Source organism: Heliangelus exortis, chromosome 1, assembly GCF_036169615.1.
Source record: "Heliangelus exortis chromosome 1, bHelExo1.hap1, whole genome shotgun sequence".
In the NCBI taxonomy this organism is placed as follows: domain Eukaryota; kingdom Metazoa; phylum Chordata; class Aves; order Apodiformes; family Trochilidae; genus Heliangelus; species Heliangelus exortis.
The window spans coordinates 175,418,621-175,432,055 of NC_092422.1; the positions used below are offsets into that span (position 1 = coordinate 175,418,621).

The window sequence follows — 13,435 nt, forward strand, 5'->3', positions numbered from 1 at the left end:
GTTCCTATAATATAAAATGGAATAGGCTCAGCAGGTGAGCAAGCTTTGTCAAGACTGATTACTGAGTATTGATTTTCTACCAGTTGTACAAGTTGCACTCCAGAAGGCCACCTGCACATTAACCTAGAATACATAAAATCACCTCGGGCTATATCTATCAAGAAGTTTTTTTCAGAGGATGAAGGTAAGCACACAAAGCTTTTCCTCACACATACATTCAAAAGCATTTATTTGGACAGCATTAACACTTTGCACTTACTTCACCATAAATAACTATTACTTCTATTTTCATTTTCCACAAAGAATTTAAGATAGCTACCCAGGAAAGAACTTCATATAACTTAGTGCTAACTTAATTGTAATGACTGGAAAGATTCTTAGTTAGATTTTCCCATGAAAATGAAGGAAAGATGTGCTGAATGCAGCAACAGCAGAGCAGCTTACTGTGGCCTGGAAGCTTCTGCTTGGTCTGTCTGAAGCTTCTCACCCCCTTCCACTTCCATGGTGCAGTAGACAATTCGATTGGGAGCAACTGACTTTAAACCTTGCACCTCCATTATAACAATCTGAGGGAAAAAAAAGCAAATAGTTTATCATTCAGAAAACATATCACAGCTATTGCAGTATTACCTCCCCATGCAGGTAAAAACACCCAACAAAACCCCAAGATCCCCAAATCCCACTCACTCAAATCTTCATAGACACAAGTAAAGTTTTAATTTTGATTTCTTTTTCCACTTCTTAACAACGTACAGTAGGAATTTAAATTTTTGCTTGGTTTTCACTTGGACAAAGACCAAAAATTCACTCTAACCACAATTTAAATGTTACTAGTTGAATTTGAGACTGACATCTAAGTATAATACTAAATCTTAACACATGAGGAAAGCTACCTCTGAAGCAGCCACATAGAACAAATAGATTACTAAGTCAGATTGTAAACAAGACAAGTACAATGACCACATCTTGAAAAGTCAATCACAGTGGTGTGACAATGGAGGTTGTAAACCCTTGAATCTTAGAAGAGCTCTGGTGGTGTGCTGAGCATGAGGCAGGTTAGAGTGTCACTTTCAGCAGCTGTAATTTTTTTTCTCCACAACCCACTCCTTTTGCTTCTCTCAGCTCAGTGCTTGTAGTCAGGTTCAGCATGCATAAAGGGCCAGGTGGGAAAAGAAATGAAAAAAACCATCTCTACCAGCTGCACCTTGAGAAATTTCCTTACCAAGGAACTTCTGAGCTTGGCAGATCACATAGATTTTAGCTTCTCTGAACTACTCAGTTACAGCTCAGCAGAGCCAAATGCAGTCCTACTTCAAACGCTCTCCATCTTCTGGAAACCTTACAGTTTTTAAGTGTGTGAAATTGTTGGAATTTGTACACTTCATATGTTTCTAATTCAGAGAAGGTTTGAGAAGAAAGCCAGGTTTCCCTGCTTGCTTTGGAAAAGCTGCTTTCCTGTCCAGCCCTATGAGGACCTATGTGAAAAAACTGGGAAACAAAAAGTCCATTTAAACAGCAGAGAAGCTGTCCTCAACTACTATAGATGAAAACCATTATTTGTTTGATTGTATTAAAGGTGACAAAAAGAATCATTAATTTTGCTATCATTAGGCAACTGGCTTCTTAGGTCAGCAATCAACTACTGAAATATTTTGTTATTAACCTGTTTGCCTGTTTATTTCAATAAATTAAGCCAGACTTCACCCCTAGCTGTAAAAGCCCCTGTATTTTAAAACTCTCAGAACCTTAGTAATAGATTTTAAATAGTTTTAAAATTGCTAGCTTGGTAATATCATGGGGAGCTGACAGTCACTGATCATTTAGAAGATTTTTACATTACTATTATCAACATTGACTATTACACTTTATAAATAATAACTAATTTAGGGGGAATGGCATAATCATCTCTCCACTTTCTGTGGTCAAGGAATTCAGGTAGGTATCAAAGTCATCAATAATTACTGACAGACTGCACTAGAGATCCTTGTAGATGATTCTGCCTATACAGTGTTTCCACATGCCAAATGCATCCTTGTTGAATGCAGCCTTCTTCTTTATTTATTTTTATGTTGACACTTCTTTGCCTGCTTTTCCCAATTTAATTGCATAGTACATTTGCCTTTGGTAGCAATTCTGGATACCAACAAAGGAAAAAAACCTGGCATTTCATTAGGAAGGAAACTGTCACTACCTGATTTACTAGCTCATTAGCTGATAAACTACTTCCTAAATTTCTCCCAATACTTTGGTAATTTATTTATTTATTTTACAAGACTCTGCAAACAGCCTATTTGAGGAAACATCCAACTTGCAAAAACAGTCACTGTTGGTTTGCAGGCACATGCTGGGGTGTCTCTTAGCCAGGAAAATTCTGACCAGAACATTATAAATGTAATTAATATCTCTTGCTGTAACAGTATGCAGTGACAGCACGAACCTCAACTACTTTCCTCCCTGCCAAGACGTTTTCATCAAGTTCTTAATATTCTCCCCTACTAATTACATTTGCTACAGATTCCCTGTTCATTCATGTGCCTGTGTAGAAGTATCCAAGTGGGGATTTTGCTGGTCACCTATAATTTAGTAAAGTCACAACACAAAAGACACTATGGTGATTATGATTCTGTAATTTCCTTTTGCTATGCTCATTTGTGGAACTGGACCTGAGGTATAAGGCTGCCAATGGATGCGTTTAAGTAACTGTATTTCTGGCTTGCTCCTGAAGTCTGTTGAGCTCTATTTGGGTTAGGGTTGCACCCTTTTAGACCAGGCTTCCTGAATAATCTCAGTAAAGGTGAGCTAGTTCCTTGAGGAAAATGTAGGAATTTTTTAAGATCTGCTATAACCACCAATAATTCTTTTTCTCCATTTTTTTTATTATCTAAATGTTTTCACTGAGAAAACACAACTTGTCTGTAAAATTCTATGAAAGAGTTCCTGATAATAACAGTGTTTCATTAGTACATATACTTAGGTATTTAGTGTACTGGAATCCATTCAAAGCTGTATTTGTGTGGGAGATTCAACTGCCCACATTACTGTGTGGGCCCAAATGCAACTACTGCTGGCAAGAGAAAAATACATCATACAGTTGTATTCTAACTCCTCATTATCAAAGAGGTAAAGATTGATTTGCTTCTTCAACATAAAATTTCAAAATTACCAAGGAAGGACTAATAAGAATACATTATTACCTCTAATGTAAAGGAGAGGACCACATCAGACTTTGACAACTGAACCTCATTTTCATCTCCAATGTCCAAGAACGCAGAATTCTGTGATCGCTTTAACTTCTGCAGTTTAAATTCTGGCCCACCTTTAGAGACTGGAAGACTTTCCAAATTTGCCATCAACAAATTCACTGAAGATCTCAGCTCTTCAATGTACATGTTCTCCATTTCTCTTGTTATGAATTTTGGGAATTTTCTTTCCTTGAAAGACATATTTTAAAAGTTAGGGAGGGAAAAAAAAATCGTCCCACATTATACTTCATGTTAATTTACTGATTTGCTCTAAGATATATTTAATAAAAGTCCTAATTCCAGTGTCTACTTATTTTTGTGTCTTCCAAACAGTAATGGGAAAGCGAATCCCATTCCATTAATACATTAATAAGTTTGACAAGAGAAAATGTAATTTGAATTGAAAATTCCATTATATTCCTCAAATATAGTAGATAAAATCTCTCCAAACGCATTAAAAAATGAAACTAGGGGGTATTTGTAAAAACAGAACCTCTCACCTCTGCCCCACAATCATACAACAAGAAACATTGAAACATTGAAAAGGCTGAATATGTACACATTAGATATTTCTAATACATGTATCAAGTGGCAATATACCTTTAATGTTACCTTCAAAAATTTTATAAATTGATAAAATGAACTGTCTCCTAATAATTTTGCTACTTCATCCACTTGCCATGCTAGCAAAAACAAGTCAATCACATTCATGCTTCTAACATAAATGTGTGAAACTACAACCATGACATTAAATTCCTATCATTGTTTATTTCTATTTTTAATAACAGGTCATTCATTTTGATAGTAATACTGAGTCATTACACAGGAAATTATTTTAAACGTAGTCATTAGAGAGAACTTAAAAACAACTTTTGCCCTCTGCAGTAGTTAATAGTGTTTCAATATCATTTTTATAATAGAGAAGGAACATATAAATATATATAAAGCACATATGAACATGTACAGATGCAATTTCATTCACAGTTTTTCTACTGAATATAAGGTAATTTGGGAGAATGTCACCCAAGATTAAACAACAACATATATTACTCTAAAATGTATGTTTTACTTATAAATGAGCAACAGACACTGCTTGCCATGTATTTTCTGCCAAGGTAGGCACCTTGCTTCTAAGACAGGCAATTTTTATAGTCATCTGTTATAAGGAGTACCATAAAATGTTTTATGTTAAAACCTCTGCAGTAGATTTTGTTTCAATAACAAAGGCCATGAAAGCTGACTCAAAAGATCTGTGGCAAGTCCAGTGATCTGGTTTATTGCAGCAGTAAAGATCCAGTATATTACAGATTTTAAAAAAAAAAAAGTTATTTATAGTTAGAAACTCAAACCACAGGGTAAAGTTCAGGGTGCTGTAGCCAACCCCATCAACACTTCGGAGTGTTTTTCAAACTGTAGTTTATCCTGTGAGGGTCATTCTAATAATGTGCTGACACAAAGGACAGACTGTTATTATGTTAAGATTTTGTTAAGTTGCTTTTTCCATCCTAATGTAAAAACTGAGGAAACTTTTTTAATTGCCTTTTGCTGTAAATTTTTTATGACTACAATCTTCCATAACTTAAGGCAGCATTATCAGAATATATGCAGGCTTTTATTTCTATAAAACCTAAATGTTTGTAAGCCACTTCTCTCCCTCAAAAAAAAAAAAAAAAAAAAAAAAAGAAAAAAGAAAAAAGAAGAAAGAAAAAAGAAAAAAGAAAAAAGAAAAAAGAAAAAAGAAAAAAGAAAAAAGAAAAAAGAAAAAGCTTAGGATCCTCCATAAAGAGATCTAAAAATGTCATCCCTCAGCTTTCATTTGCTCTTCTAAGGATAGCGAATTTGTAACCAATTGCTATAGCTCATAATATTTAAAATAATTTACAGACACAAGAAGAATAGTGGTATTTTTTCCTGTATTTTTTAGTGCATAAGCACAAGAATTATGTCTTCTAAAAGCCCAGATCTTCTGAAGAACACATTTCCCTGCACAATACCAGAATTTTGGGAACTCTAATTGCAACCTACTGGAACATATCCTGGAACAACCCCCCTGGGAACAGATGAAAGACACCAGTCAGGCTTATCCATGCACAAGCCATTAGGTCTGGATTCCAAGAGTGCCAAAACGGATTTTCAGGATTTTCTCTCAAGGAGAAATGACACTGGGTATAGCTGCTTTGTGGGATCATGTAGCAGTTTATTTTAGCAAATTATAGTAGCCGTTAAAATAGGTAGAAAATCTCATTGGGTCATACACACTTTCATTTCAACTACTTTAAATTTAGCCATATGAAGAAACAGATGGGCAAGTAGATGCACAAACTGATTTTATTTTGTTATGGGTGAATGTAGTTCTAAGGTTCTTCCCTCCATTAATAGGCTAAATTACCTTTTCTGCTGAAATTAGCTTATTTATACTTAATAACTTGTAAAATCAGCAAGTAATTCATTATAAGAATCAGGAGTGGAACCTCAATAACAACCAAAAAGCTGCATACAGAGATTTCACTTGAGCTCTGAGATCAGCTCTGTTGATCTTTTGAGACTTTGGTTTAATAACACTAGCAAAAAAATCACTGAAACCCCCTTTGTTTAACCAACAAATATGCTAGAATACATAATCCAGGATCAAAATTTTTTTCTCCTTGTTTTTGAGCTAAAAAATTAAAGTTCATATTTTCCAGCATTTGATTGCTTAGATTTAAATTATCTTAATTATTCTCACAGCTGCTAGAATTAGGACTAGCTCCCAAAGTATACCCTAGAAATTCTGCCTTTTAAATAGTTTGAAAGAGATTTATGAAAGCTGTGACTTCCAACTTGGATGTACCATTCAGGACATGGAGTTCCCTGTATTCTCTACAAAACTGTGCAGTTGACACTGTGGCAACCATGAGAACTTTCAAGTAATGATTCAGATAAAAAAATAGATGAATAATTTTTTTCTTTAAAAGACAAATATGGACTGTATGCATATTACAGATAGACCGAACAAGATTTACATGGTTTAAATGTGCATAACTTTCACTTGCTATAAAATTAATTTGGAACTTCCATGGGCAACATTTTACTTTTCAGAAAGATTATGCCTCCAAGTTGATAAGTATGAACTTCACTGACCTAAATTAATTTTTTTTCTTTTTAAAGAAATAAGCAAATGGTAACTGCTTTACAGTTAATATATTAATATAATACAGTTTTGCTGTATTCACAAAGTATAATATATATGCTTCAAATATTCTGTAACTTTTAGAGCTAAAGGCAAGAAAGCAAACACACAATTACTGGACAATTTTGATTATACACCTAGACTTCACAGAAATTTGAAGACTTGAGATTGCCTTTCTGTGCAAAAGGAGTCTTTCTCCACAATTCAGTAAGATATGGCTAGGGACAATATCAATTCCCCCCTGTGATGTTTAATATAGAAGGGCATAATCCTGTCAAGTGAAATCAAATACAAGCTATAGAAGAGAAAATAGGCTTGTCTTTCTAAAACTTACAAAGAGAATTTATAGTTTGCCCAGTAACCACTAATTTGACCTACAAGACTCACTCAGAGCTTTGTTACTTGAGATACCATTACAATCATTATAAACATAGACTTGGTCTACAAATGTAACTGTACTATATATACTTGACAAGTACATCACACATAACCTGCAGTAAGACAAACATTACGGTTGGACCCTAAGCACAAGATAATGTATTTCTGTATGTAAAAGATGACTAATTTTAGTTTGAAAATACATAGTCCCAAATGTGCAAATAATATACCCTTTGTTTCACCACTGGATGTCTTGAAGAATGAAAGGCAGAATCACACAAACTATGACTTTCCAAAAACAAGGTTTACTTTCTCACAAACCCTGTTGACATAGATATTCTACAGCAGAAAAGCACACATCTGCCAGACTGTTTTCAGATATCTTCTGCTAAATTTCTCAGAAACTAGAAACACACACTAGGTATCATTCCACTCACACCTTTTATGAAGATGTGGTTTTGGTACATGAAAGCATCCACTTACCCTTGCCATTTGTTCTGCCAGTTGTAGTCGGCCATCTAGTTCACGTCTGATCTGGGCTGCTTGCTCATCTCCATTATCCAACTTGGACAAAGAACAAAAAGTTAACTGTGAGAAACATGCACTATATTTTAACTCTATAGCCAGTAATGTAGTTAAAAATAGAAACTAATCACATCTCTTTAGTCTTAAATTCAGTGAAGCAAATACATGGCTTTGAGTCTAGCAGAAATGAAAGAAATGTAATGAACACCAGTTACCCATGGCACTCAGAACCCTCGAGGGATAGCCAGCATTCCCTTGAGTTTTTAGTACTCAGGCCAAAGAGAACCATTATTTCCTTATGAAAAGAGCAGCTAAAAACTTTTCTCCATGAAGCAGAAAACTAGAATAATGATTGGCTTAGAAAATGTTTGTAAGGAAATTTGCTCTTTGGTGCCATGAGTTCTTGTATAGGTATTTATTAGTATCAGGAAAGAAAACTATGAGGCTGTACCTCTGTATATGCAAAGTATGGTATTGTTTCACTCACATTGCTCTTTTCCCCAAATACTGGCCAGCTTCTCACATCAAGACATACCCAATTTATGAGCCTACAATATTTGTACACCTAGTGAACAATTATGACTAAATGTCTGACTTCAGTCAGGGAGGGAAAGGGGAAGGGCACATCTCAACAGCCAGGTCTCAGAAGACTCCACAACTCATTTTTCACCTGTTTACTTGTTAAGGGTGGTGTTAAGAGTGTAGGTGAAGTGGGGCTTCATTTCAACACACTGACTTGCATGGTCAGGTAAGAGGAAGAGCAGGGATGCATCTGGAAAAGATCAGGCATAACTTGCCTTTGTATTTGAATAAATGCCAAACAAGGACAAAGATGGAGAACCAACAGAAGGTGCTCTTTGTCTTCTCTGTCCCTAGGACTAACCACAGCCACGATGTGACACGCTCATACGACCCCAGTGCATTTAGTATGAAGCTAAGTTCAAGGATATCTGAACTGCTCTCCATTAAAAAGACTGAAATTTATTAGGGATATAAACTGACAAAAAATGGTTCTCTAATCAAATGAGATCTTCAGCTGAAGAACACACAATTAGTATAGTGAATTACTGATTACATTAAGCTCAGCTTTTTAAGACTACTATTCAGTGAATCAGACCAAATATGTGACATCCTTTACCCATTTGCATTTCCTTTGCAACGCTCCTCAGCTAAATTCAGTAGGTCTTACTGAACCAAGGCACTCTTGAAATTAGGCATTTTTTTCTTTCAAAATCCAATATTAAAAAATGGAAAATAATTAAAAATACACTATCCTGTGCTTTCAGGTCAATATCAGCATTATTTATAATGCAAATCTGACCACATTTAGAAACAGGATTAAAAGTTTTCTACCGACAGTATGGAAGGGATGGAACACTCCATCTGTCACCTGTGCAATCTGGCATATCAACAGATTCTTGCAGGAACTGATCCAGACAACCAGAGCACAAGAGAAGAAAACCTGATGATAATCCCCAAAAAAAGGCTCAAGTTTAAACTAGAGTAAAAGATGTTTCAGACTGGAAGGATCTTCCTGCAAAGCGTGCCAGTGTATCTGCTCTAGCTCGACAGTAATGGTAATGGGCAAGAGCATTCTTGAAGAAAGCAAATCCTTGAGGTTTTCAGAATACAGTTTCAGTATTTCAAATAAATTAAAATAAAACTTAAAATAAAAAAGTTATATAGCCTTAGAGATAATTTAAAAAGAATTGAACATAAACATAAACACCGCTTAATAAAAACATTTCTGGTTTCTGCAATGGTACTAGTTACACACCATAGCTATTTACTGATCATAGCTATTATTTAGTGACCAACACTAGACTTGTGTCACATATACCTCATGTAACCAATTAGTCTGTGGATTTTTAGCATCAGGAGACCTTATAGTCTGTGGATTTTTAGCAGCAGGAGACCTTACCACAGACGACACTACAGAAACCAGAGACCTGTTCTCTGTACAAAGAACACCAGAACTCCTGATCAAACTAGCCCATGTTTAACCTAAATGCCTGTGTATCTGGCCCCCCAAACTTGTAAAATCCAGGCAAAGAGCCTGACTCCCCTTTTGAGGGCTGCTTAAATTAGAAGGAGAATTCCCAAAAGAGTAAAAAGATGAATAAGACAGCTGTGTCACTTGTATCCTTTCTTTGTGCAAGGACAGTGACTTGAATTTTAAATTTCTTCAGAAAAATCTGTAGCTATAAATGATTACTACACTTGGGTGAATAAGAAACTACTTTTTGCATAAAAAAAAAAGGTGGTAGTGCATCATATTTTTCCCCCAGTGCTGTTACATAAAAACAGCTTTCTAAAATAAACCTGCCACTTCTAGACACCAAGCTATTAATTTGGAAATGTTTTTATTCATTATGCTTGAAGTTGCCTGGATTTTTTTTCACTCTGCAAAGTGCAATAATTACTATTATTACCATTTTTATTAGTAGAGATGGAATGGTAACATCCTCAAATGTACAAGCTGCCCAACAGTTTGTATTACAGGATGCTTTCAGTTGCTTATATAAAGTGTCAACTTCTGCAAGACTGAAGTTTTCTACTCTAAAATTCTGCTTTAACAATTTCAACCAAAACACTCCACTGCTTCTGAAAAGACCAGGGAAGACAATAATCTACCCATATTAAGAAAGGAGTGACCATCTTGTCAAGAAGCTCTAGCACCACCTTGCATTGAGGTATGGATCGGAAATTTAGCAGGGCCCCATCTGTGGAAATGAGCTCAACTCTGGGCAAGTTATGAATCTTTGAAAAATTAACTTTACATCAGTCAGGCTGCAAACAGCCACTACCAGAGGCTAAATCAGACTCAGCATTAAGACATCTCCAGGTCATGCTGCCCTCTGTCTTACATGTGCATGGAGTCTATTCTCCTCAGATTATCTGCTTATTTAAGAAAGACTACAAAAATCACGATTCAGATCAAGAGAATGATATCTTGCTTGACAAACTGTTATTTAATTTGTGTGCCTAAGCAGCATGGAACAGAAATACATATGAATAAATTAATGTTTACACATTTTAAAAGACTGAAAAAGACTGCAAAATTTTTAACAAGTTATTTATATAACTTGTATAAAAACATTACAGCCTTAAAAGGCTGTAAAATGTTTGTGAAGTTTGGTGCTAAAGCAAGATAGTACATTGTAAAAAAAATCTGTTTAATGTGCAAGAGCAACTTAAGGTAAAAAAAGTACTAAAAGCTGCCAAGAGGTACTGAACTAAAGTCCACAGCACTTATTTGCATTTCTCTGCATACAATGGAGATCTGATCACCCTTTGCCCGAGAAACAAGATCAGTTTGAGCATTAATGAGTACTGACCTTCTACAAGTTATTGTTCTTTACATTCTCAAGGACTCAAACTAAGTGATTGTTCCTCCAAGTACGGATTTTATTAATGTTGGGTTAGCTTCCCTGCAGTTTTCTAATGCACAGTAACATCAATGTGAAATTACATTTACCTGCCCACAGCGATATAAATTTCTCTGCATTTAAGGACTAAATTGACAGTACACATATCATGGGACTTGCTGTTATATCTGCAACACAATATTCAAAGTCTTTTCACTCTGTGTGACAGTAATGGTTACTTTTTATTTTTCTTTAAATCTACTTTTTGGCACATAAAACCATGTCTGGAATCTGCTGAGCTGCCAGGTTATTTGTGAGTGGCCCATGTGAGCAGAGCTGCAGGGCCCATCCCCAACCACTGTTTGACAGCCAAGACAAAAACCCTAATTACACACCAAATGGAGTAAAGGGCTTGGATTCAAAGTGTTATGACTATATAATGATGAAAAAATGGATTTCTGGAAATAACTAATGGCATTCAGCAGCAAGGCTGGAAAAGAAAGCAATGGCCAGAGAAGTCCCAGGGCTCAATTTCAGTTGTCAAGCAAGCAAGCAGGCAGTAAGTAGGTGCAGCAAATGGAAACACTGGTATTTTTCAGACCATTGTCCTTGCTATTACACTACTCTTATCTCTGACACTAGAAACAGGTGTTTTGCTTCAGACAGACCTGTCCCCTCTAAGACCTACAGGATTTGTTCCAGCTCTTTACACAGGTGAAGCTCCTCCAAAGGAACTGACTGGGCAGAGATTAAAGGAGTCTGCAGAGTCAAGGGTCTGCCGTACACTGAATGCAAACAGCCTGTGGAGATTCCCAAACTTTCCCAAGTCTGTGGACCAAGATTAGCAGCTACATACATAAAAGTAGAAGGATCAACAACTTCCAAGTCAGGCTGAAAACACGGAGCCCAACTACAGACACTTTTGGATATTAATTCAGCAGAACTTAATTTCTGAAGAACAAATTCATGGAAGAAATACATTGCTTCCACTCCCAATGGGAGAGGAAAAAACAAAAAAAAAAACTTGATTAAAGGCAGAACATGTGAAGCTTTCTGAATTGCTTCTACTGGAACTTTTCATAAGCCTTCCTCCTGTTTCACAGCAAAGCAGACAGAGCTGGAAAAGAAAAGAAAATGTAGGCACTCCTTTCAGAGGAGGCCTGTTTATCTTGAATTTTAAAATCTTTTATCTTCCTCGAGTACAGAGTATACAGAAGATTAATTTAGATTCAAAAAAATAGATCTGGTATTTAAAAACTCTCTCATGCTCTCTGCATCCTGAAAATTCTCTGCCATGTGTCTTGCCGATGCTTATGCTGATGTCTGACCCTGACTGTATTGCAGTAAAATCCTGTGGATTTCCCACAGAACTCTGCAACAGACAAGCTTTTAGAAATGAGTAACTAATTTCCTAAATCTACCTCTTCCTCACTTTCTTTCTTCCCCAGTTTACACACGCAAAACCCATCAAATTGCTAGATTTGGCAAATAAACTCAGATGTGTACTTTAGAAAATGTGCAACACAGAATCCAAGTGAAACATAAGAGGAAGGATGTGTGAGAGAGAAAATCTGTTAATGGGTAAACAGATGAAGGGGGAAACAAACCGCTTATTCTTTAAATATTTCTCTTGTGGAATACTAGCATACATATTATCAGCTGATTTTAAGTCAAAAGAAAAACTCAGCTACCACTGAAAGCATTTCTGCTTTCAATCTGTCTGCAGTAAGGAGACTTTTAAAAGTGAAAAGGTCCAAAGCCTGCATGAGGTGTCCTAATAATATTTCACAATGCACCATCAGGCCTCAAAGCCTTTTCTTATCGATTTTGCTCTAGCAGAGAACAAGATTGCCTTTCAGACAACTGGCCAAGCTGATCACTCCATTTCCCTGCAACACAGTGCCAGAAAAAAAGCTTGAACATGAATTTGAATGAATTTGTTTTAATAGAAATTCTTACTGATTGTTATTTTTGTTTTTGTTGTTTGGTTTTTTTTGGGGGGAGCAGCCATTTTAGAATAATAGAAATATTGAAATAAGGATGGAGGAGGTATAGATGAAAATAGTAAGCAATCAGCGTATCACTTTCTCTGTGCCCAACATTGTGAACAAGTAATAATGCAGATAAAGAACAGGGTCAGTCAATAGTCTAATACTCTACAGTGGCTTCAGATGGATAAAAAAATAAAATCCAATCAAATCAATGTTTTCAAAAGCTGTGCCTGAGCCAGGACCATCAATAACTCCACGACTCTGGTTGTTCCCCAAAGTGCATTACTCTAATGGTAGTTGTGGATCTAGAGGAAGTGAGAGGGATGTCAGAGAGTACATCCAGGCCTATTAGCATCAATTTATGGTTCTCTTCTCCAGGAGCTTGTCCAAATAATTTTTAACTTTCTTCCCCCATCACTTCCTGTGACAAGATACTCTGGAAGTTCTCCAAAAGCCAGATAAGGATGCATTGCATCTATTTTAAATCTAGAACAAACTTCCTTGACTTTCTTCTTCTTGAGTTTCTTCCCACTTTCTAGCAGTGTAGCACCTGATGAGTGAAGGTACATATTCATATTGGCCACTGCCTTTATACGTCTGTACACCCCAGCCATACTCCTCTCCACCAGTGTCCTCACTTCCAGACTGAAAATTTTCAGCCTTTTCAGTCTCCCCTCAAAAGACAGCTGTTCCATGATTCTCAATGCCACCCTCTAGTCCTCATTGACCTCCCCTATGGCCCTGGGATAGGGAGACCAAAAC

General features: G+C 36.2%; 1 protein-coding gene across 5 annotated transcripts in view; it reads right to left on the reverse strand.

Moving 5' to 3' along the window:
- Nucleotides 1–13,435, reverse strand: part of CADPS2 (calcium dependent secretion activator 2) — a 281,939-nt gene that overhangs the window by 166,966 nt on the left and 101,538 nt on the right. For all 5 annotated transcript variants that reach the window (XR_011723932.1, XM_071733753.1, XM_071733756.1 and 2 more), the window contains exons 4-6: nucleotides 7,273–7,353; nucleotides 3,195–3,431; nucleotides 445–566 (exon numbers count right to left, since the gene is read on the reverse strand). Coding sequence is in view for 4 of the 5 variants with exons in the window: in XM_071733753.1 (XP_071589854.1) it covers nucleotides 445–566; nucleotides 3,195–3,431; nucleotides 7,273–7,353 (440 nt within the window). In the remaining variant the exon portion in view is untranslated. The remainder of the gene's footprint in view (nucleotides 1–444; nucleotides 567–3,194; nucleotides 3,432–7,272; nucleotides 7,354–13,435) is intronic.